This window comes from Phocoena sinus, chromosome 5 (genome assembly GCF_008692025.1).
Source record: "Phocoena sinus isolate mPhoSin1 chromosome 5, mPhoSin1.pri, whole genome shotgun sequence".
Lineage (NCBI taxonomy): Eukaryota > Metazoa > Chordata > Mammalia > Artiodactyla > Phocoenidae > Phocoena > Phocoena sinus.
In genome coordinates, this window is record NC_045767.1 from 137,523,208 (window position 1) to 137,547,438 (window position 24,231).

Sequence of the window (24,231 nt, forward strand, 5' to 3'; positions counted from 1 at the left end):
CAGTCCAAAAGGATCTTCTCAGATGATGAAGCTGTTCCCAGGCTGCAACAGACAATAGGGCAGCTTCCGCCAGATACGGCGATAGAGCACTTGACACGTGGCCAGTGCAGCCGAGGAACTTGATGCTTAACTTTATCACATTTTAATTAATTTAAATTTAAATACACATGGCCACATGTGGCTTGCGGGGACCCTATCTGGACAGCTCAGCTCTAGAGCTGCAGGTTGGCAAACTTTCCCTTTAAGGGCCAGCGGGTAAATATTTTAGGCTTTGCGGGCTAGGTGGCCTCTTGCAACTACTCACCTCTACCATTATAGGGAACAAGCAGCCACAGACACTCCTTAAACAGATGTGTTTGGCTGTGTTCCAATATCACTTTATTTACAAAAATGGCTGGGAAGCTGGACCAGGGTTTGCTGACACTGGCTCAGACCCCAGAGGGAAGAATATGGGCTTTAGAACCAGCAGGCCTGGGTTTGAATATGGCTGATTAGCTCTGTGAATTTCAGCAAGTTCCTCATCTTCTTTGTGTGCCAGTTCTCTTATAAGATAGCACTTACCTCATATAGTTGTGAAAATGAGATGGGAATAATGTACATAATATATCCAGCAAATTGCCACACATAGAAAGGGAACATAAATATCAGTGTCCTTTCTCTCGCTCTATTTGTTCCCTAGAGACAATCCTTTACTTTATCTTGATCAGAGTGTCAGATCACTTCTTTAGAACTTAAGGGAAATAGTAATTCAAGGTAGCATATGTTATGTGTACGCCTTACCAGTAGTGGCCTCTGTGAGGGTAGGAACCAAGCATTATTCCTCTCAGCTAGTCCCATTCTTAGCACTGGCCTTACACAGAGGGTGAGTGCAGAGAATCATAGTTGAAACACTTTGCTTTGTGTTACCTTGAGCTTGCCCAGCCGATTAAGGCATTAAATGATCCCCAGATTAAGATTCCAAGGCCCAAACCAATGGTTTTGATAATTGGGACAACCGCAATGTTTCCTGTAGATGAAATATACAGAAGAAAGGTGTTATTTCCAATACAGAAAACAAGTTTATCAATTGAATTAATTTTTATTTTAATTTCAACTGAAGCTCATGGGAAGGTTCCCTTTTCTCCACATCTTCGCCAGCATTTATGGTTTGCAGGTTTTTTGATGATGGCCATTCTGACCGGTGTGAGGTGATACCCCATTGTAGTTCTTTGTTTTTTTTTTTTAACATCTTTATTGGGGTATAATTGCTTTACAGTGGTGTGTTAGTTTCTGCTTTATAACAAAGTGAATCAGTTATACATATACATCTGTTCCCATATCTCTTCCCTCTTGCATCTCCCTCCCTCCCACCCTCCCTATCCCACCCCTCTAGGTGGTCACAAAGCACCGAGCTGATCTCCCTGTGCTATGCGGCTGCTTCCCACTAGCTATCTACCTTACGTTTGGTGGTGTATATATGTCCATGCCTCTCTCTCGCTTTGTCACAGCTCACCCCTCATTGTAGTTTTGATTTGCATTTTCAATAGCCATGGAAGCACCCTAAATGTCCATCAACAGAGGAGTGGATAAAGAAGATGTGGTACGTATATACAATGGAATATTACTCAGCCATAAAAAGGAATGAAGTAATGCCATTTGCACCAACGTGGATAGACCTAGAGATGATCATACTAAGTGAAGTAAGTCAGACAGAGACAAATATCATATGATATTGCTCACATGTGGAACCTAAAAGAAGGCTACAAATAAACTTATCTGCAAAACAGAAATAGAGTTACAGATGTAGAAAATAAATTTATGGTTATCAGGGGGTAAGGGGGGGTGGAGGGATAAATTGGAAGAGTGGGATTGACGTATACACAGTACTATATATAAAATAGATAACTAATAAGGACATACTGTACAGCACAGGGAACTCTACTGAATTCTCTGTAATGATCTATATGGGAACAGAATCTTAAAAAAGAGTGGTTATACATATATGTATAACTGATTCACTTTGCTGTACAGCAGAAACTAACACAACATTGTAAATCAACTACAACCCAATAAAAATTTTAAAAAAGAAAACAAAATAAAGGTTTAATAAAAATGAAAAAAAAAGCTTATGGGATTTGGACAAACTTAGTAAAGCGCAATTCGTCATTTTAAAAATAAAACAGCCGCATGTTTTGGCATTCAACTCAGGATTATGACTGCTGAAAGAGCCAGGCTTAGGGCAAAATCCTACAGAGAAAATGTTGGATTAGCTCCTTGCCGAACTGCACCAATGTTCTTCGTCCTTAGCTTAGGTCTCTGTTTTATGTCTTTTTGCAGAAGCTGGTCAATGATAAAATCAGTAGTGACCATCCCCTACGACTCGAACCAGGGCCAACCACTGGCAGATGTCCCTGTCCCAGTACGGCCCCAGACTTTGCTCTCCCATGCTCACCCACTTGTCTTCTGGAGTCCTGCACCCAGTGCTTCGTGCTCAGGACTAAGTTCATGGTTGGTCTTTCCAGTTCTTGATTGGCTGTCTGGTCTCAGTCAATCTCCTCTGGAAAGGTTCCCTCTCTTGGTTTCCAAGATCTCTTCATCTCCCAGTTGCCTCCTGTTTCTCTCTTTCTCTGGCTGCTCTTTCACATCACACCTTCCGGATTTAGATGCCCTCTGAATATTTTCCCTAGAACACACCCCTCCTCCTGCTACATTCTTCTTTGGGTACTTGACTAGTTTCATGGTTTCAGCTATCAGCTAGAGTCACATGCTCCCAGTACTAGCCTGGACCTTCTCCAGAGTTTTAGTGCCGATAAGAAATTTCCTGGGCTTCCCTGGTGGCTCAGTGGTTAAGAATCCACCTGCCAATGCAGGGGACACGGGTTCGTGCCCTGGTCTGGGAAGATCCCACGTGCCGCGGAGCAGCTAAGCCCGTGCGCCACAACTACTGAGCCTGCGCTCTAGAGCCCGTGCACCCCAACTGCTGAGCCCGCGAGCCACAACTACTGAAGCCCACACGCCTAGAGCCCGTGCTCCACAACAAGAGAAGCCACTGCAATGAGAAGCCTGGGCACCACAACGAAGAGTAGCCCCCGCTCGCTGCAACTAGAGAAAGCCTGCATGCACCAACGAAGACCCAACACAGCCAAAAATAAATAAATTTATAAAAAGAAAAAAAGAAATTTCCAGGAACTTTCAGCTCAAAAGGTTCCAGCTGAACTCATTATTTTCCCTTTCAGACACGTTCTCTTCCCTGTTTTCCTCATCCAAGTCAATGACACCATCACTCTTCCAATCACTCACGAGAAAACCCCTACATTACCATTGGGTCCTCCCTTTCCTCTGCTCCTCACATCCAATCAGCTACTGTAACCTACAGCATCCCCGTCTGCAGCAGTTCTCAAACTAGACTCTAACCCACCGACTCCCAGTGGGACCTGCTGGGTGAATATAGACACTATGGTGGTTGTCAAGATCTGCAGGATGAATGGCTGCTTTCTCTGTTCCCCTCTCCCATTAGACATGACAATCATAAGCATACTAAGGTATAAGTGAGCTATAATAATTACAACTCTAGTGGAAATTTAAAAGTTAACTCTTTTGTCCTCCAACTCATCATCTTCACTAAATCACTTAATTCTGTAGAGATTCAAATTAAGTAGTTACCCAATACATTTTTAACGTTTAAAAATTCATTTGCTTTTAATCAAACTGCCTCTAGAGAGCCTTGATACTTGGGATTCTCTTTGCTAAAGAGAAGAAAACTCTCCTGGGGTGCATTTATAGTTAGAGAAGAAAAGCATTCCTGATTGGCCAAGCAAAGGTGTAAATTCTAGTTATATAACTTCAGGCAACAGTGAGAAGGCAACAGAGGGAAGATTTTTGTTTGCTTCTGTTTCTCTGCCAGTGCTTTTGAAATGATAATGTGTCTGTGTTTGTCTACTTTTAAGGACAAGTCCTAAAGATGATAGTAGTAGAAACGACTATTTAATAAATATTTTCTGACAAACATAATGGGAGAGAAAGAAAGAAAGACCAGAGCACTTAAACTAATATATGAGTTATGCTTGAACAGATAGCGAGTGAAACATTTTTCCTATAATAATTTTATATAATTATACATATAATATATAGTAATAATTTTACTATCACAATTATCTGCCAGGAACTAAGAAAGAAATCATTAAAAGGAAAGAGTCAGGAAATGTACCAAAAATATTTATGGAGCATATAAATGAAAGAAACTAAATTGTTCATTTAGTTTCCTTCTACTATGAACCAGATTTATTTGGATCATAGCATAAAATGATTAAAGAATAAATTATATCAAATATTACCTGTTGCCCAAATGCAGCCCCCAACCATTGCAAAAGGCCAAAACTTAGGGCAATGTAATATCAGATTGACCACCAAGGCAACCAACCATATGGCAGCACAAAGAACCCACTGGAGAAACATTCCTGGAAATAAAAAAAAAAATTGGTGTCATTGGTTCAAACTGATCTAAGGAAATTAGTGCGTTTAGGAATATCAATGAATTATTATAGTAATGGTCACAATTTATTGCATGCCTCTATGCCAGGCACTTTACATGTTTATTATACTTCTTGTAACTACTATGCAACATAATTAACCCTAATTCAAAGACAGAAAATGAATCGGAGATGAAGCAACTTGTCCAAATAGCTAACAGTCTGTAAAACTGGAATTTAAACTTAACTGGACTCCAAAGCTTGCTCTACACTGTGCATTCCGGCTTAACAGGGATCAAAAATTTTCTACCAAAGAATGTTGGCAAGACCAAGACTATATACTTTTATTCAGATGCTATACTTAGTGCCATTCCTCACCAAAGACAAAGCATTAAGAACTTCACAACAGCATGATAGTAATTTAAACCTTTGGGGACCATATGCACCATTTTGGGATAAACATAAAGTCCTTTACGGCCATATGTAGGTCTCATGCACTTGGAGTTGAGTGTCTGCAATGAGTCAGACATTCCAGACCTGAGAATTAGCCTTCTAGGTCAGGGCTACTCCCTTTCCTATGCTCTGCAAGTTACTTGAAGGTCACATGGTGATATGAGGTGTATCTGTACTTTTCTGAGGCTTAGAAGGAGGGTTTAGGGATTAAAAGGTTACAGAAAACATCGACATTGGAAAAAATACTAAGGTAGTTATAACTCAGTGTAGCACTTTTGACTCTATTGGAAAATTTTCCCTATTTCTATTCAATCTCACGGTGGAGGAGAGAAAAAAAGGCTGTTAACCTCTAAGACAAAAAAAATAAGAACACAGAGATGAAAGGGAACTTCATTTTACAAATGAGAAACTGAGAACAAAAGAGTGGATAAGGTTTGTCTGGGATCACTCAGTTCTTGTAGAACACCCAAAAGTCAGGTCCTCTAACCCTCAGTATGTTTTTTGTTATTTTTTTTAGCACTTTTCATTCCTGTTCTAACTCCAAAGGGGAGAAGAAGAAAGGCTCTGGAGGGAAAGGATTTGTAACTCTATTGTCTTAGTGGTATAAAGACATAAGAAAAAAGGCTGAGATAAAGTTGAAAAAAAAAAAGACATAAATTGGAGTGAAAACACAATGCCTCCCACCAGGGTTTCACCATAACATCCCCAATTTCTCCCGGCTTTAACAGGAAAGGCAGGTAGATAAAAACAACTACTGCTTCTCCTTCCCGATAATTCACATTACAGTCAGTTCTACCATAATGTGACATGTGTGTTCCTAAACATCACCATACTGTGTAAAATCAGGTGATAAAGCCTGCAGAGCTTAGGGGGAAAAATGGGGCTAAGGACACAACACTCAGAAACTTCATCAACAACTTATTAAGGAAAGAGAGGAGCCTAAAAAGATGGTAGTGCAGTTTTACACTGGTTAAGTGGTTAAGACCTTCACAAATGCTGCAATAAATATGGAACTTTACCTTAAAAAAGATCTGAAGTTGACTTATGCAAATGGATGTCAGAAGTGTTGTAGCTTGTGAATTATTGGGAAGGTGGTGAATGAGGGTTTGAACACCAGATGTGTATGGGCGTGGTGTAACAGACCTGGTGGTTGTGTGAAGGGGTGTGTGTGAGCATATTTTGTGCATTACTGTGCATCTTTGTTCATCTGGGTGCAGTTTTCTGTGTTCACCTAATTCTCGTCAGAGTCAAAATTGCTCATAGGCAAACACAGATTTCGTGTTATGTGCAAATTGTTTTCTATTCTATCAATCGTGTTGGCAATTTGTGTTTGCACAACAAGTGTTATCAGTAGAGCTAACTTCCTTCTTTTCTAAACATAACAGATATGCCTAAAAGGCTTTCCCCATCCTAGCTTTATGATGAAACACAATATTAAGGTTATCCTACACTGACTAGCAGTCAGATAACATGGCATGGGCATTGTCAAATGATTTTTTTTAAGCTCTATTCATTTGGCTTCAGGTACAGCAAAATTCATTTTTATAGCCATCATTTAAAAAAGACCGAAAAAGTGAACTTCACATTTAAAATTAATTTAAGACTAACAATGAAGGAAACATAACTACCATCGCCAGTCTCATATTTTTTAAGTGGTACAAAGTTTGAGCCAAACAAAAGGATGGCTACAATAGAGGAGATGAAACCAGTGGTGAGGTCTGTTCCATTATTGCTCATGGCTCTGGTCCTGCCCGAGAGCAAGCTGGTTCACTTTCAACTTGATGTACTTTTCAAGAGCTTCTGAAATAAAAGGAATAAAAATGAAACAATTAAAAAGTTGTGAATCTGTGAGCAAACTGTGATCAATACATGATACTTATTGAGTTTGTCAAAAGTATGGTAAGAGTCCTTCCAGATAAAAAGTTAGGACATTATGAAATTATGTATTACATTCACACCCCATGTTCATTCATTCATTTTTTCATTTATGTTGGCAACAAATAGTTTTTGATCACTGACCTACAAAACAAACAATAAAACAAGCAAAATTTGTCTTCAGAGCTTGAAAACCTAACTTCTTCCAAGACCTGGATACAATTTGTATGATATTGTAAAGAAATTCTTCTGTGTGGGTAGATTGTATCATGAAGATTTGTGGACCAGGATCCTGTTCAGTTCAATTGGTTGTTGTGACAAGTCAATGACAGAGCACGGGTGAAGACTTTGAGACCTATCAGTGCCTTCTGAGCACAAGCTGTTCTACTATTTAACACGAGCTTAAGGGCACATTTAAGTTGTATTGTTGCTACATACTCGGGATCCCCTAGAGGTAAAGGCACTTTTCTTCAACTGTAGCACCACCTAGGTGTGTATTAGTTTAAATAGTTCATGAAATTATATTTGTGACTTTTTAAAAAACTGAATAGATAGAAGAATCTCCTAAAGATCTCTTTAACAATCTCTTGAAGGTGACCAAGATGGTGGAGAAGGAAGACCCTGAGCCTACCTCCTTCCAAAATCACAACTATTTACAAAGAAACTATCAATGAAAATGACTTGAAGGCTAGCAGAAAAGATCGTCTGCAACTAAAGATATAAAGAAGGAACCACAAGGTGATGAGAGGAGGGGTGAAGACACAGTAGAGTCGAGACTGACACCCATGGGTAGGTGACCACAAACAGTAGGATAATCACAATTGCAGAGATTTCCCCAAGGAGCGAGGGGTCTAAGCCCCACAGTGGGCTCCCCAGACCGGGGATCCTGCACAGAGAAGATGAGTCCCCAGAACTTCTAGCTTTGAAGGTCAGTGAGACTTGCATTTGGGAAAACCAGAGGTCTGTAGGAAACAGAGCCTCTGCTCTTAGAGGGCGCACACAAAATCTCACACACTCCAAGACCCAGGGCAGAGGCAGTAATATGAAAGGAGCCTGGGTCAGACCTCTTGCTGATCTTGGAGAGTTGCCTGGAGAGGCGGGAGGCAAGCAGTTCTCACCCTGGGGTCACAGGTGTTGGCAACAGCCATTTTCAGGAGCTCATGCTGCCACTAGGGCACTGGTGCTAGCAAGTACCATTTTGATGTCCTCCCATTAGCCTATTAGCACTGGAATCTGGCCTCACCCAAAGGCCAGTTGTCACCAGTCCTGTGATGCCCGAGGCTAAGCAGCCAGCAACGCAGAGACTAGCCCAACCCACTAGCAAGCCAGCAGAAGCCATAGGTAGCCCCCACCCCCAGTCCCCAGTATCCGCAGAACCTGGTCCTGCCTATCAGCAGGCCAAGACTAGCTCCAGGACCCCCTGGCTTGCAGCTAGCCACCCCAGGACTTGATTCTGCATTAGGGGGTCATGGAGCTAGTGTTAGACCACTAGTACAGCATGTGAGATTTTGCATTCTCTCTTCAAGAGCAGAGTCTCTGTTTCCACACTGGGCTGGCACTAGACACATGACCCCCTGGTGCACTTCAGCCAGCTGCAACAGGAGCTGGCCTCACCAACCAGTGAGTGGGCACCAGTCTTGGGACAACATGGTCCCCACAGCCAGCCATCCTGGGACTTGGCCCCTTCCACCAGTGGCCAGCAGCCTCTGCACTAGGCAGGGCCTGGCAACCAACTGGGCTGAGGGCCAGCCACACCTACCAGTGTACCCACAGTAGTTGGCCCTAACACAACAAAAGGACTCATGCAGCCCATATAAGAAGCACCCCTAGAGAATACATCTCTGGTGACCAGCAGGGAGTGTGCTGCTGGGATGATTAGGATGTCTACTACTTCAGACCACTTCTCCAAGATCAGAAAATATAACCAGCCTATCTAATACAGAGAAGAACAAAAACAAAGAACCAGAAAAATGAGGTGACAAAGGAATATTTTCAAAATGAAAAAACAAGATAAAACTCCACAAGAAAGGCTAAGTGAAGTGAAGGTAAGTAATTTACCCAATAAAGGGTTTAGGTCATGATCAGAGAGATGCTCGACAAACGTGAGGAAAGATGGATGAAACAGTGAGAAGTTTACCAATGAGTCAGAAAATCCAAAGAGAGGTGAAGGACACAATAGCTGAACTGAAAAATACACTAGAAAAAAATAGCAGTAGATTAGATAATATAGAGGAAGGGATCATCGAACTGGAAGACAAAACAGTGGAAATCACCCAAGCTAACCAGAAAAAAGAATTAAAACAAAGAAGGATAGCTTAAGAGACCCCTGGGACAACATCAAACATACTAACATTCACATTAAGGGGTGTAGGAATGAGAAGGGAGAGAAAAGGGGCAAAAAACATATTTAAAAAAATAATAGCTGATACACCATACTGACAGATTGAAGAATAAAAACCATATGATCATCTCAAAAGATGCAGGAAAAGTTTTTGACAAAATTCAACACCCAATTATGATAAAAACTCTCCAGAAAGTGGGCCTAGAGGGAACCTACCTCAACATACTAAAGGCCATATATGACAAACCCACAGCCAATATCATTCTCAATGGTGAAAAACTGAAAGCATTTCCTCTAAGATCAGGAGCAAGTCAAAGATGTCCACTCTCACCACTATAATTCAACATAGTTTTGGAAGTCCTAGCCATGGCAATCAGAGAAGATAAAGAAATAAAAGAAATCCAAGTCGCAAAGGAAGAAGTAAAACTGCCACTGTTTGCAGATGACATGATACTATACATAGAGAATCCTAAAGATGCCACCAGAAAACTATTAGAGTTAATCAATGAATTTGGTAAAGTTGCAGGATATAAAATTAATATACAGAAATCTCTTGCATTGCTATACACTAACAACAAAAGAACACAAGGAAAAATTAAGTAAACAATCCCATTTACTATCACGTAAAAAGAATAAAATACCTAGGAATAAACCTACCTAAGGAGGCAAAAATACCCATATTCAGCAAACTATAAGATACTGATGAAAGAAATCAAAGATGACACAAGCTTTTTTCTTTCTTGAGAAAAAAGAAAAAAGCTTGAGTTATCAATGCTCCCTGATTTCATACTTCTAAGCTACAATAATCAAAACAATATGGTACTGGCACCAAAACAGAAACATAGATCAATGGAAAAGAATAGAGAGCCCGGAAATAAATCTACACACATATGGTCAATTAATCTATGACAAAGGAAGCAAGAATACACAATGGGGAAAATAAAGCCTCTTTGATAAACGGTGTAGGGTAAACTGGACAGCTACATGAAAGAGTCAAACTGGACTGCTTTCTCATACCATGTACAAAAATAAACTCAAAATGGATTAAGGACTTAAATGTGAGGCCTGAAACCATAATATTCCTAGAAGAAAACATAGGCAGTTCACTGTTTGACACTGGCCTTAGCAATGTTTTTTTGTATCTATCTCTCCAGACAAGGGAAACAAAAGCAAAAATAAAAAACAAATGGGGGACTTCCCTGGTGGCGCAGTGGTTAAGAATCCGCCTGCTAACGCAGGGGACACGGGTTTGAGCCCTGGTCTGGGAAGATCCCACATGCCGCGGAGCAGCTAAGCCTGTGCGCCACAACTACTGAGCCTCTGCTCTAGAGTCTGCAAGCCACAACTATGAGCCTGTGTGCCACAACTACTGAAGCCCGCACACCTAGAGCCCGTGCTCCATAACAAGAGAAACCACCGCAATTAGAAGCCTGCACACCACAACGAAGAGTAGCCCCTGTTCACCGCAACAAGAGAAAGCCTGCGCACAGCAACGAAGACCCAATGCAGCCAAAAATAAATAAATAAACAAATCTTTAAAAAACAAAAACAAATGGGACTACTCTAGCTAAAAAGTTTTTGCACAGCATGGGAGCTACCAATCAAATGAAAAGGCTGCCTACTAAATCAGAGAAGATATTTGCAAATGATATACCTCATAATAGGTTAATATCCAAAATATACAAAGGACTCATAAAACTCAATATCAAAAAACAAATAACCTAATTAAAAAATGGGCAGAGGATATGAATAGACATTTTTCCAAAGAAGAGACACCCTTGGCCAACAGATACATGAAAAGATTCTCAACAGCACTAATCATCAGAGAAATGCAAATCAAACCACAATGATATATCACCTCACACCTGTCAGAATAGCCATCATCAAAAAGTCTACAAACCACAAATGCTGGAGAGGGTATGGAGAAAGGGAACCCTCCTACACAGTTGGTGTGAATGTAAATTGGTGCAGCCACTATGGAGAACAGTATGGAGGTTCCTTAAAAAAACTAAAAGTAGAACTGCCATACCATCCAGAAAATCCACTTCTTGGTATCATTCTGAAGAAAAACTAAAACGCTGATTCAAAATGATATATGCACACCTCTATTAATTACAGTATTATTTACAACAGTCAAGATATGGAAGCATCCTAAGTGCCCAGCAACAGATGAATGGATAAAGAAGATGTGATATACACACACACACACACACACACACACACACACACACAACATGGAATATTACTCAGCCATAAAAATAAGGAAATCTTGCCATTTGTGAAAACATGGATGGACCTAGAAACTATTATGCTAAGTGACATAAATCATATGGAGAAAAATAAATACCATATGATTTCACTAATATGTGGACTCTGAAAAACAAAACAAAGGAACAAACATAACAAAGAACAGAGTCATAGATACAGGGAACAGGGTCGGGGGGGGGGGGGGGGGGGTGAGTGAAATAGGTGAGGGAGTTAAGAGGGACAAACTTCCAGCTGCAAAATAAATGAGTCCCAGGGATCAAGATGAAACGTGCAGTACGGGGAAAATTGTTAATTATATTGTAATAACTTTGTATGGTGACAGATGGTAACTAGACTTATTGTAGGGATCCTTTTGTAATGCGTAGAAATATCGAGTCACTGTATTGTACACCTGGAAATAACAGAGTGATGTAGGTCAAGTATACCTCAATTGAAAAAAAAAAATAGGTAGACACTGGGAGGAAATGTGTCAAAACGCTAAAATAGTTATCTCTGGAGGGTGGGGATCATGGGAGATAGCAAATTTTTACGTTATGCTTTTATGTGTTTCTGGTAGTCTGCAGTGAACATGTATTGCTCGTAATATGAAAACAAAGCAACAAATGTCATTAAAAATGAAATGAAAAAAACATATCTCTTAAATCCCTTCCAGATTAAGGCTCTTGAAAAATACCTTCAGGACTCCCTGACAGCACGAGATCAGCAGTTGTGTCTTGCCCAATACTATCAACCAGCCAGCAGAACAAAGGGGAACAGCTAGTCCGATGCTTGTGCAATCCGGTAGCCACTGGTCACATACGGGTAACTAAATTTTCATTAAAATTTAGTAAAAGGAGAAAACCCAGCTCCTTAGCTAAGTTAACTACATTTCAAGTGCTCAATGGCTACATATAATCAGCAGCTACCATACTGGACAGAGCAGATTATATGTAGAACACGCCTATCATTGCAGAAAATTCTACTGGACAACACTGCTAAGCTTATTAAAAAGTTCTAGTTTCCTAAAGGACCAAAACCCAAATAGCTAAGAACCAGACATTTTTCATAAGATAACATTTGGAAAAGGGTATTGAACATAATTCACTTTTTTAGTTGTACAAGCTACATGAGAAAAAACTAACACAGTCATTTTTAACGCAGGAGGTAACCAGAGTCATGCCACAATACCATTTTGAAATCATTTTGCACATTGATCTTTTGATTCATTCACTTCTCTACATAAATCTTCTGGAATGGAATTTAAAATAATCTAGTGGGTTTTTTCCCCCAAATTTAATATTATAGTGATAACCTCTTGTGGATGTGTATTGAACAAAGTACATCTGAAATTACCTTTCCTTATTATTTTATTTTACAATGATAAATATTTACATTTAAGGTGTTTCATTTTTTTTTCACGTATTGTTCCTTATGGGTTCTTTGCAGAGAATTGTCAAATATACAACTACCTACAATATATCTTCTTTGGTATTATTAAACATAGTTTAACCCAAAACAGGAATAACTTCAAATTGATGAATAAATTTTAGCAAAAAAGATATCTATTTAAAATTTTGTGTGTTTTCTTAAAATAAAACAAAATGCTCTTAAGACAATATCCTCCACGGGACCATAGTTGAGGAAGAGATGCTAAGACATTTAAACACTGACACAGTAACACTACTTCAATAAAAATAATAATAGGCTTACTACTAGATGCAAAGAAAGTTTCAGCCCTGTGGCTTCCCTCAATAGCTTACCGGGTTTTGCTCAAGGGTCAAGCTGGTGGATTGTTGCTAAAATACCAGAGCTGCAATAGGTCAGAGGGGCAGGAGGTATCCAGGAAGGATATCACAGGACTAAGGACACGTGATTAAGTCCAGCTAAGAAACTTATTTTGTTTCCATTTTAACTAAAATCAGCTAAGCGAAAAAAACCCTCTATAAGCACATTGCGAAGAGAATGCCTACCCTTAAAAAAATTGCAACATGAGCAAAACGATGTCTCCACTGAAGAATACTGACAACCTTAAACCTCTCAGATTTCCTTGAAAGAATAATCTGGTGTGCTAATCAGGGTGCATACACTGCATTTTGACTGCTGAGTGAACATCAACCAGTGTTACTTAGTTATTACCTGCAGATAAATGAAGTTTATTGCATGCCCCTCTGGTACATTTCAGAAAGCATGTGATCTAATTTCATTGTGGGTTGGCAATGTTTACTATCTTTAAGGAAGAATCTACCTCATTCTAAATCAATGAAGTTCTGTGGAAAGGAAAAAAATATCACTCTAGCACACACTAGACCCAGTTTTTTAAAATGCAAACCTGTTGAGTTAACAAGGCTCAAATTACTTTTGAATAATATTTAAATTAACTTAATATACTTTAGACTAAAGTAGTTTTCACATGTGTAAGTGTATGCTGATATATTGTTAAACTATATTCATTTATTTTTGTTCTAGTACTTTTGTTTCATTGAATAGTACTTCTCCCTTAAATCTCTCGTAGTAATTTAAACTTTTTCCTGTAAACCTCTCTCTACGGAGACCTTTTTGTTAGCGTTTAGTACGTGCTGATCAATATTGCTCGCTCCTCTTCACCTAAGATTCGGTTTTAGTTTCATGTTAATTTCCTCAAATCCCCTGCCAAGCTCCTCCCGTGTCTTGGCTAAAATTAGCAGTGCTTGAATCTACTTATTCTGAGCCTTGATTTTTTTTTTTTTTTTTTCAATCAGGAGCATGTTTTGAAAAATCATCAGACACTCCCCCTGCAAAGCTGCTCGGGTTTCCTTGAGTTGCGGTCCTCGCCGCGCCCAGGGTCGGGGCTGAAATTCCCTGGGCTCTGCACCCGCGCGGCCGCCTCCCGCGCGGGTGCCCAGCCTGCACCCGCCTGATTCCCTCTGCGCCCGGTACCCGGCCAGTCTGGACTTACTGCGCGGCCCTTACCTGTGCACCCGCAGGAGGGGAGGGCGGGACTCCGGCACCCACGTTCCCGCGCTAGTCCGGGCGCCGTTCCTTACCGCCGAGACGGTGACCGACACACCTGGAGGGGGGAGGAACGGGGAGGACTTAGCAAAGGAGACCCGGGACCTGCCCTGAGCGGCAGGTTGGAAAACACCTTCTTCCAGCTGCTGGGCAGGGCACGGTCATGTGACTCCATGTGAAGTCACTAGGCCCTCTGTCAATCAACCAGCAAACTAGAGAGGCTTTTGTGTATTTTAAGAGATGATTGAATAGGGAACTCTGAGCGTGTCACCCTCCCCAGATGTCCCAGAGCTTGGTATGATTTGTACCGTTTATGGATAAAAGGACAAGGAATTTCACACAGTCGTTAGAGATTATCTAAAGCTGAATTTTTTTTTTCATGGAATGTCAAGAAATTCATCTGAACCACTAATGTCACTAATTATCTCTTCGGACATCACAAGATTTCACTTGTAATCACTAATCCTTTATAAACGCCCCCAGACCGTTTATCTGTATATTTATTTGGTCTATTCTGAGGGTCGAGTAAGAACAGATCTTCTAGATGCTCAAGCCTGACTGCCCGTAACAGTCTCCAGGGGAGAGTTTCTGTCTTGTTTCGTTTTTTAAATACTAATACCTGAACCCCACACCAGACCAATTGAAATTGAATCTCTAGGGGTGTGGCTGGGACACTGTTCTCTTTTAAAACCTCCTCCAGGTGAGTCTAATGTGAAGCCAGGACTGAGAATCCCATTCTAGACCAGCAGTTGTGACATTTTACCGCTGGTAAGAATTACCTGGAGCATGGATCAAGAAGCAGATTCCTGACATCTTGATTTAGATTTTGAGAAACATTGCTCTAGTCCTCCACCGTCCGATATGTGGCCACTAGCAGCTTATAGCTATTTAAATTTTGGGATTAAAAATTCAGTAGTTCACTTGTACTTTTCAAGTGCTCAGCAATCACTTGCAGATGATAGAACATCTCTATCCTGCAGAAAGGTCCATCCTAGACTGTCAGCCCTGGGGGTGCAGCTGTGACTTATGCAGAGTCCACCCTCATGAAGAATCCAGAATAGCGAGGGACACAGATATGAACACGTAGGTTCAGAAAGAGGAAGTGCTGGGTTCTGTCCTAAGAGGTCAAGGAAGGCCTCTCTGAGGAAGTGACATTGCACACGGAGTCATTTCAGTGGTTGGTAATGGTTGTGGAGTTACCACGAGAAAACATAAGGAAAATCCGAAGGCAGAGGAAATCCTGGAAGGAAGTCCTGCTTTAAATATTATTCACATTCATAAGCTATAGTGTATTTAAGCAGGTGGGAAGGTAAAGTGTCATGTCATTTAAAGAATTAAAGAAGCTAAGGCTTTTCACTCAAGGGAGAGGCTTAATTTAGCAGTTCAGAAAAATTGTAAAGATATAACTTCCTCTTTCACATATCCATACCCACAGACCCACAGATATACACATACACAAACTCTCTCTTCCAAAAATATGGAACCTAAATACGGCCTAGCACTGCTTCATTTTGTGATTGCAAGAGACCTCGGTGAATGGTCATGTGGTTCTAGTTCTTGCTCCAGATTCATACTGAGAAACTGAGACTCCCACTGTTGTGAATTCCCTAAAATCTAAATGGCTTTTAATATCAGGCCACAGAGCCAACTGAAATGTGGACGATCCTCTCTCACATGGAAGTTTTCCTTTCACACTGTTTCAGGTGCATTAATGATTGAACATACATGTCTGTGTTGGAGGAGTCTTGGCAGGGTCTAGAAAATGTGGGTTAGTTTCATCTACTGGCCCTTTGTCTTTGGGAAAGTTATTTAATCTCCTTCAGCCTCGGTTTTCTTGTAGGTTAAATGCCAGTAATAAGATCTGTGGGGCTTCCCTGGTGGCGCAGTGGTTGAGAGTCCACTTGCCGATGCAGGGGACGCGGGTTCGTGCCCCGGTCCGGGAAGATCCCACATGCCGCGGAGCGGCTGGGCCCGTGAGCCATGGCCGCTGAGCCTGCGCGTCCGGAGCCTGTGCTCCGCAACCTTGTGAAATAAAAATTTGTATTTACAGGCAAGGCAAGAAAAATTTAAACATAAAAAAGCCTTCTCTGACCTTTGGCCCCCTCTCTCCCGGCACTATGCATTGTGTATCCGCAATATGCACCAGCCACACCTCCCCCATTTGTAGGAATACCTGCTCAACCACAACGAGCAACATTCTCCCAGCATTAACAAGACAGCTCCTTAAAAGACAACATTCCTTCCTGATCTTGTAGGGGATCACATGTCCCACCACGATGCCGATTAGATCTGGATCATCTAAACTGCCAGTAATATGTCACTTGACGTACAGCCCTCTGTCTGAAAACACTTACAGAACTGTGCCTTGACTTCTAATGGGCACAATAGTTCTTAGAGCTTTCTGAGATGCTCTTCCTGAGTTATAATCCTCAAGACTGGCTTGAATAAAATTTTCCATTTCTTTCTTAGATCGACTAATTTTTCACTGGCACCCTTTCATGTCATCAAAAGATATAATGGATATAAAATATTATTATTAGGACTTCAGGTTTCCACTCTGATGCATGAAGATCTTGGAAACTGTCACTGCTGCCATCACAACAAGAAAAAAGCTGAACCAACTGAAAATCAACAATTCTTACAGCTACCAGAGAATTCAGGACAAATCACCTCCCTGAAAACAGGTGAATGAAGACAATCCCAGCTGACTAGGAACAAGAGCCAGTAATGGGTGGAGACACTTAATCTGTGATCTGTGAATAGCTGCACACTGAGTGTGGACTTAATTGAGAATGGAAAACTCTGGGGGAGCAAGGACTCAGCCTTAGGGGAGCACCCACACTTTCCAGAGTTTTACCTTCAGTAGCCCCACAAGGCTGTCCTGTGAAGATCAGAGAAAAATTCTCTCTTGCCTCTGGCAAGGGGAGGGAGAAAGCAGTCATTCTGAAGTATACCCAAAGCTTCCTTTTCCTGAAACAAAGGCTAGCCCTCAAGGGAAACTTCAATATCAGAGCTCCATCTGACCTCCAGGGAGAACAATTAGATAACTTGTGCCTCTTCTACCCTGTCTCACATGAGGGAAAAAAAGAACTGCTGCTTCCCACTTGGACATTTGAAGGTGCTGGAAGTTTGTCATGCCTGTCATCACAACAAGAAAAAAGCTGAACAACTATTCTGAAGGTCATAGCCCGGGGATTCCTGCCGGATAAAAAGGGAGATTCGATCATAAGATTATAGAATGCCTCTCCTTCCCAATACCTTACGATCTATTAAAAGTTCTCCAGTACAATAACAGTGGATTACAACTGAGAGAGCTTCAGGACACAGACACCATTCAGAAAGGAGTTTCTAAGTAAACACAAGGACGGACAGCAGACAGAACAAAGGATGTTAAAGGAAAGTGGAACCTCTGACGCAGCAAACAGTAAACACAGCCCGACTCGTGGCCATGTTTACATAAAACCTCACACTAAAGACCTGCTTACCTCAGTTCCTATTATCTGATACATCATGTGTGGCTTGTAAATAATTAGAATGCTTGCTAAAAGGCAAGAAAAAAACACAGTCTGAAGAGATAAAACAAGCATCAGAACCAGACTCTGATATGGTAGAGGTTTTGGAATGATCAGACTGGGAATTTAAAGTACTTAAAATAATTAACATGATAAGATCTCTACTCGAGAAACTTTACAACTTGCAACAACAGATGTGTAATATAAGCAGAGAGATGAAAACTCTAAGAATCAGAAGAAGCTGCTGGAAAACAAAAACAATACAAAATGAAGAATGCTTTTCACAGCTGAGAAATAACCTATGAGCTTGATGGTATGTCAATAGAAACATCTCAAATTTAAGTGTAAAGAGAAAAAAGATTTTTTTTGGAAAAAGGAACAATATTCGAGAACTATGAAAAAATTACAAAAAAGTGTAAAATATAAGTAATGGGAATACCAGACAGTAAAGAGAGGAAGGAGAAGATTTATTTGAAGTAATAGTGGCTGAGAATTTTCCAGAATAGATGGCAGACACCAAACCGAGACTCAAGAAGCTCAGAAAACACCAAACAGGATAAATACAAAAATATCTACATGTAGGTGTATCATATTCAAGTTGTAGAATATCAGACAAAAAAAAATATTGAAAGAAGCTGGAAGAAAAAATATACCTTACCTATGGCAAGACAAGAATAGAATTACATCAGACTTCTCTCTTCAGAAACCATGCAAACAAGAAGAGTGGAATGAAGTATTTATAGTGCTGAAAGAAAAATCCACCAGTGTAGAATTCTGTATCCAGTGTAATTATCCTTTGAAAGTGAAGAGGAAATAGACTTTCTCAGACAACAAAAACAGGAAATTTTTCATGAGTAGACCTGCCTTGGAAGAAATGTTAAAGGAAGTTCTTCATAGAGAAGAAAAATGATATAGTTAGAAACTTGGATCTACAAGAAGAAAGGAAGAACGTGAGAAAAGGAATAAATGAAAGTAAAAATAAGACCTTATTTTTTATTCTTAATTCATCTAATAGATCACTTCAAAATAATAATAGCAACAATACATAAGTTGGGTGATTATAGCTTATGGGTAAGTGAAATGAATGACAGCAATGTTATAAGGGGCAGGAGGGAGGAACTGGGAATAGTTTATGATAAAGAACCTGCACTACCTGTGAAGAGGTATAGTGTTATATGAAAGCAGATTTAGAATAGTTATAAATGTTTACTGCATATTCTAGGGCAACCCTTAAAATCTTTTAAAAAGTATAATTAATATGCTAAGAGAGGAGAGAAAATAGAATCATATAAATCCCTGATTAAAACCAGAAAAAAGGAGGGAAGACAAAAAAAGAAAACAAAGCAGAAGGGCAACAAATAGAAAAAAGTATATGGTACATATTAATCCACCACTATCAATAATCACTTTAAATGTGAATTGTCTAAATACACCACTAAAAGATAAAGACTGACAGAGTGAGTAAAATATAGGACCCAATTACATGTTGTTTACAAGAAACCCACTTTAATTATAAAGACACAGATTAAAACAGGAGAAAGATACACAGTGCTAACACTAATTAGAAGAAAGCTGGAATGGCCAGTTTAATTTCAGACAAAGCAGACTTCAGAACAAGGAAATTTTCAGGGATACATAATGATAAAGGGTCAACTCACCAAGAAGGCACGACAATCCCGTGTCTGAACCTCACAAACGAGCATCAAAGTACATGAGGCAAAACCAGGTAAAACTGCAGGGAGAAAGAGACATAAATGCACTATTACACTTGCAGTGTCAGCACCCCTCTATTGGTAATGGACAGATCCAGCAGGCATGAAATCAGTGAGGATATAGTTGAATTGAATAGCGCCATTATCATCTGGATCTGAAAGACAGTTGTGTATTTCATCCAATCACAAGAGACAACACATAAAACACTAAGCTCACGTAGAAGCTCAGGAAGCTCAAACAAAATGTTAACCAGAATAGGCTACATTCTAGGCTGTACAACACATCTTAACACATTTAAAAGAATATGTGTCACACAAAGTATGCTCTCAGACCACAATGAAATTAAACTAGAAATAAATAACAGAAAGATAGCTGGAAAATCCCAAAATATTGGAAATTACACAACACACCTCTAAATAACTAAGGCATCAAAGAAGAGTTTTCGAAATAAAATTTATATTGAGCTAAAATGAAAATGAAAATACTGCTTATCAAGCTTATGGGATGCAGTGAAAGCAGTGCGCAGAAGGAAATTTATAGTATTTAATACATATGCTAGAAAAGAAAGATCTAAAACCAGTAATCTCTTTTCCCATAATAGGAGACTAGAAACAGAAGAGCAAATTAGACGCAAAGTAAGCAGAAGAAAGAAAAAGAGTAGAAATTGATGAAATTCAAAACAGCAAAACAATAGAGAAAATAAAGGAAACATCTGTTTATTTGAAAAGAGCAATAAAATGTCCAAATCTCTAGCTAGGCTAACTGAAGAAAAAAAGATACAAAGTACTATTATTAGACATGAAAGGGAGGCCATCACTACTTATCCCATGGATGTTGAAAGGGTAATAAAGGAATATTGTGAACAGTGCTATGCTCACACACTTGATAACCTAGATGAACTGGACCAATACCTAAAAGGACACAATGTGACAAAACTCATCTAGAGAGGAGCACACGGTCTGCATAGGCTTATATTAAATAAATTGAATCAATAATTAATAAGCTTTCAAAACAGAAAGCACCAGGCCCAGAATAAGTTCACAGGTGAATTCTACCAACATTTAGGAAAGAAATGTATACCAATTATCGACACTCTTGCAGAAAAAAGAAACAAACAAACAAAAAAACACTTCTTAACTCATTCTATGAGGCCAGCACTATCCTAATAATAAAACCAGATAAAGACATTACAAGAAAAGTGCAGACCAATATCTCTCACGAATATACATGCAAAAATCCACAACAAAATATTAGCAAATAAAGGCCAACAACATATAAAAAGAATTATACCTAATGACCAACTGAGATTTATCCCAGGTATGCAAGCCTCGTTCAACATTCAAAAGTCAATTAATATAATCCACCATATCAACAAGATAAAAAAGAAAAATCACATGATCATATCAATAGATATAGAAAACACATTTGACAAAACCCAATACCCACTTAGAATAAAAATGCTCAGTAAACTAGAAATTGAGGAAGGGGAACTTCCTCAGTTTGATAAAGAACATCTATTAAAAACCCACAGTTAGCATCGTACTTAATGGTGAGAGACTAAAAGCTTTCCCACTGAGATCAGGAATAAGATAAAGATAGCCCCTCTCACAGCTGCTTTTCAATACTCTACTAGAAGTCCTAGCTAAAACAATTAGACAAGGAAAAGAAGTACAAGTTACAGAGATTGGGAAGGAAATAATAAAACTGTTTTTGTTCACAAATGATTTGACTGTATATATAGAAAATCCCAAAGGATTGCCAGAAAGAACTCCTGGAACTAGTAAGCAATTATAGCAAGGTTGCAAGGTACAAGGTTAATAGATATAAGTCAATTGTTTTCTATATACCAGCAAAGGACAGTAAAACTTGAAGTTAAAAGCAAATTACTGTTTACATTAGCACTAAAAAAGTAAAACATTTAGTATAAATCTAACGAAATTTGTATAATATCCATGTGAGGAAAACTACAAAATTATTTTGAGCAAAATCAAAGAACTAAATAAATGGAAAAACATTCCAAGTTCATGGATAGAAGAAAGTATGGTTAAGATGTCACTTCTCCTCAACGTGATCTGTAGATTGAATGCAATCCCAATCAAAATCCTAGAAACTTACTTTGTGAATATTGATGAACTGATTCTAAAGTTTATACAAAAAGGCAAAAGACCCAGAATTACCAACACAATACTGAAGAGCAATAAAGAGAAGCACTACCCAACTTGAAGGCTTACTGGAAAGTACAATAATCAAGACAATGTGGTATTGGTGAAAGAATACACACATAGATCCATGGAACAGAATGGAGAGCCCCAAATAGACCCACATGTATATAGTCAACTGCTTTTAGATAAAGAAACGAAGGCAGTTTAATGGAGAAAGGACAGCATTTTAACAAATAGTGCTGGAATAACTAGACATCCATGTGCAAAACAAACTAAGCTAGATGCAGACCTTACACTTTTCACAAAATTTTAACACATATCATACACTTAAATGTAAAATACGAACCTTTAAAACTTGTAAAAGATAGGATAGGAGAAAATCTAAACGACTTTGGATCTGGTGATGAGCTTTAATATACAACACTAAGAGCACTTAATAAAATTAAAAACTTCTCTGAGAAAGACATTAAAAGAATGAAAAGACAACCTGATACAGGAGAAAACATTTGTAAAATACATATCAGATAAAGGACTCACATCCAAAAACATACAAAGGACTCTTAAAATTCAACAGTAAGAAAACCAACTACACAGCTTAAAAAGTGGACTCAAGATCTGAACAGGTAGCTCATAATAGTTTTAAAGATGGCCAATAATCATATGAAACGAGTCTCAACATCATGTCACTAGGCAATTACAAGTTAAAACATTTGCAAATTAAATCACACTTCAAAACCTACTAGAATGGCTCCAGTTCAAAAATCTGACAATTCCAAATTATGGAAACACCTTGGAACAATAGGAACTCTCTTTCATTGCAGGTGGGATTGCAAAATTTTGTGGTTACTTTGGAAGACAGTTAGGTGGTTTCTTACAAAGATAAACGTAGTCTTACCATATAATCCAGCAATCATCCTTCCAGGTATTTACAAAAAATGAAGGGAAACTTATGTCTACACAAATGTTTCTAGCAGATTTATTCATAATTGCTAAAATCTGTAAGCAACCAAGATGTCCCTCAATAGGTGAGTGGATAAACAAACTGTAATACATCCATACAGTGGAATATTATTTACCAATAAAAGAAAGAATCAAACCACAAAAAGACATGAAGGAACTTTAAATGCATCTTTCTAAGTCAAAGAAGCCAATCTGAAAAGGCTCCATACTGTATGGTTACAACTACATGACATTCTGGACAAAACAAAACTATGAAGACGGTAAAAAGATAGGTAGTTGTGAGAAGTTCAAGTGGGGCAGGGGAGGAATGAAGGTGTGAAGCACAGGGGATTAATGGCAGTGAAACTATCTGTATGATAATGTAATGGTGGGTACTTGACATTATACATTTGTCAGAACCCATAGAACTAACCTAAAGAGTGAACTCTAAACTACAGACTTTAGCTCATAAAAATGTTTCAGTATTGGTTTATCCATTGTATCAAAGGTACCACACTAATGCAAGATATTATTAACAGGGGAACTGTGAGAGAGGAGAGACAGGGTATATGGGAACTCTGTCCTGTCTGCTTAATTTTTATGTAAATCTAGAGATGTTCTAAAAAATAAAGTTGGAGGGGAGAGGGATAAATTAGCAGCTTGGAATTAACAGATACACACTACTATATATAAAATAGATAAATGACAAGGACCTTCTGTAACACACAGGGAAATATATTAAGTATCTTGTAATACCCTATAATGGAAAAGAATCTGAAAAAGAATATATACAGATACATGTGTATATATATATATATATAACTGAATCACTGTTCTCTATACCTGAAACATTGTAAATCAACTATACTTCAATACATAAGTAAATTTTAAAAAATCTACAAAAATATTAAGTTTGTGATTATTTTATGGCAATTACACTATTTCCTCAGCCAGGTAAATATATCAATCACATAAATATCATAAGGTATATACCTATATATATTTTTTTCATTTGATTGTATTTTTCAACCATTCACTAAATAAGAGAAGTACTTATAAAGTGAAACATATCCTGAGAAGTACTATTTTATTCTTTCCTTTAGAATCAAAACAAATTATTTCCCATTTTGATCATTGAACAGATGTTTATCATTTTATGACTCTTTGGGGGTAAGTATGGCTGTAAGGACTTTCCAAAATCTAGGCTACTCTCCCTCCCTCCAGTAGTTGCTAAATGATCGTATAGGATCCTACTGGGTGTGCTCTCCTGCTTCCAAATTTGAGGATTCTATACATAATGAGAAATTATGAATTGTGTGAAGGCAGAAAAAACCTGTTTATTCACTAGACAGTGTAATCATCCACTGTAGTCTTTAAAAGAATTCTCCCTGGGTTCTTTGGAAAAGAAGGAATCAGTTTATCACAAATAATTTTCAAGAAGAGTTTTATTATATCCAGAAAGCAAATGAAATTTTCCAAGATAACCTGACATTAGAAAAAATACACTGTGATACTGAGAATTGATGAGGCAAAATGTTAAAAATAAATGTTCC

General features: G+C 38.8%; 1 protein-coding gene across 4 annotated transcripts in view; it reads right to left on the bottom strand.

Annotated features, from left to right (window-relative positions):
• Positions 1 to 14,477, bottom strand: part of TMEM144 (transmembrane protein 144) — a 42,809-nt gene extending 28,332 nt beyond the window's left edge. Inside the window, exons 1-5 of one of the 4 annotated variants that reach the window (XM_032632400.1) lie at positions 14,314 to 14,477; positions 12,059 to 12,190; positions 6,530 to 6,701; positions 4,314 to 4,436; positions 907 to 1,006 (exon numbers count right to left, since the gene is read on the bottom strand). In XM_032632400.1, the coding sequence (XP_032488291.1) occupies positions 907 to 1,006; positions 4,314 to 4,436; positions 6,530 to 6,638 (332 nt within the window). In that variant the 5' untranslated portion in view covers positions 6,639 to 6,701; positions 12,059 to 12,190; positions 14,314 to 14,477. Of the gene's footprint in view, positions 1 to 906; positions 1,007 to 2,431; positions 2,824 to 4,313; positions 4,437 to 6,509; positions 6,702 to 12,058; positions 12,191 to 14,313 lie in introns of those variants that run through there. The other 3 variants (XM_032632401.1, XM_032632403.1, XM_032632404.1) reach the window with 3 other exon arrangements.
• Positions 14,478 to 24,231: the final 9,754 nt, after the last annotated feature.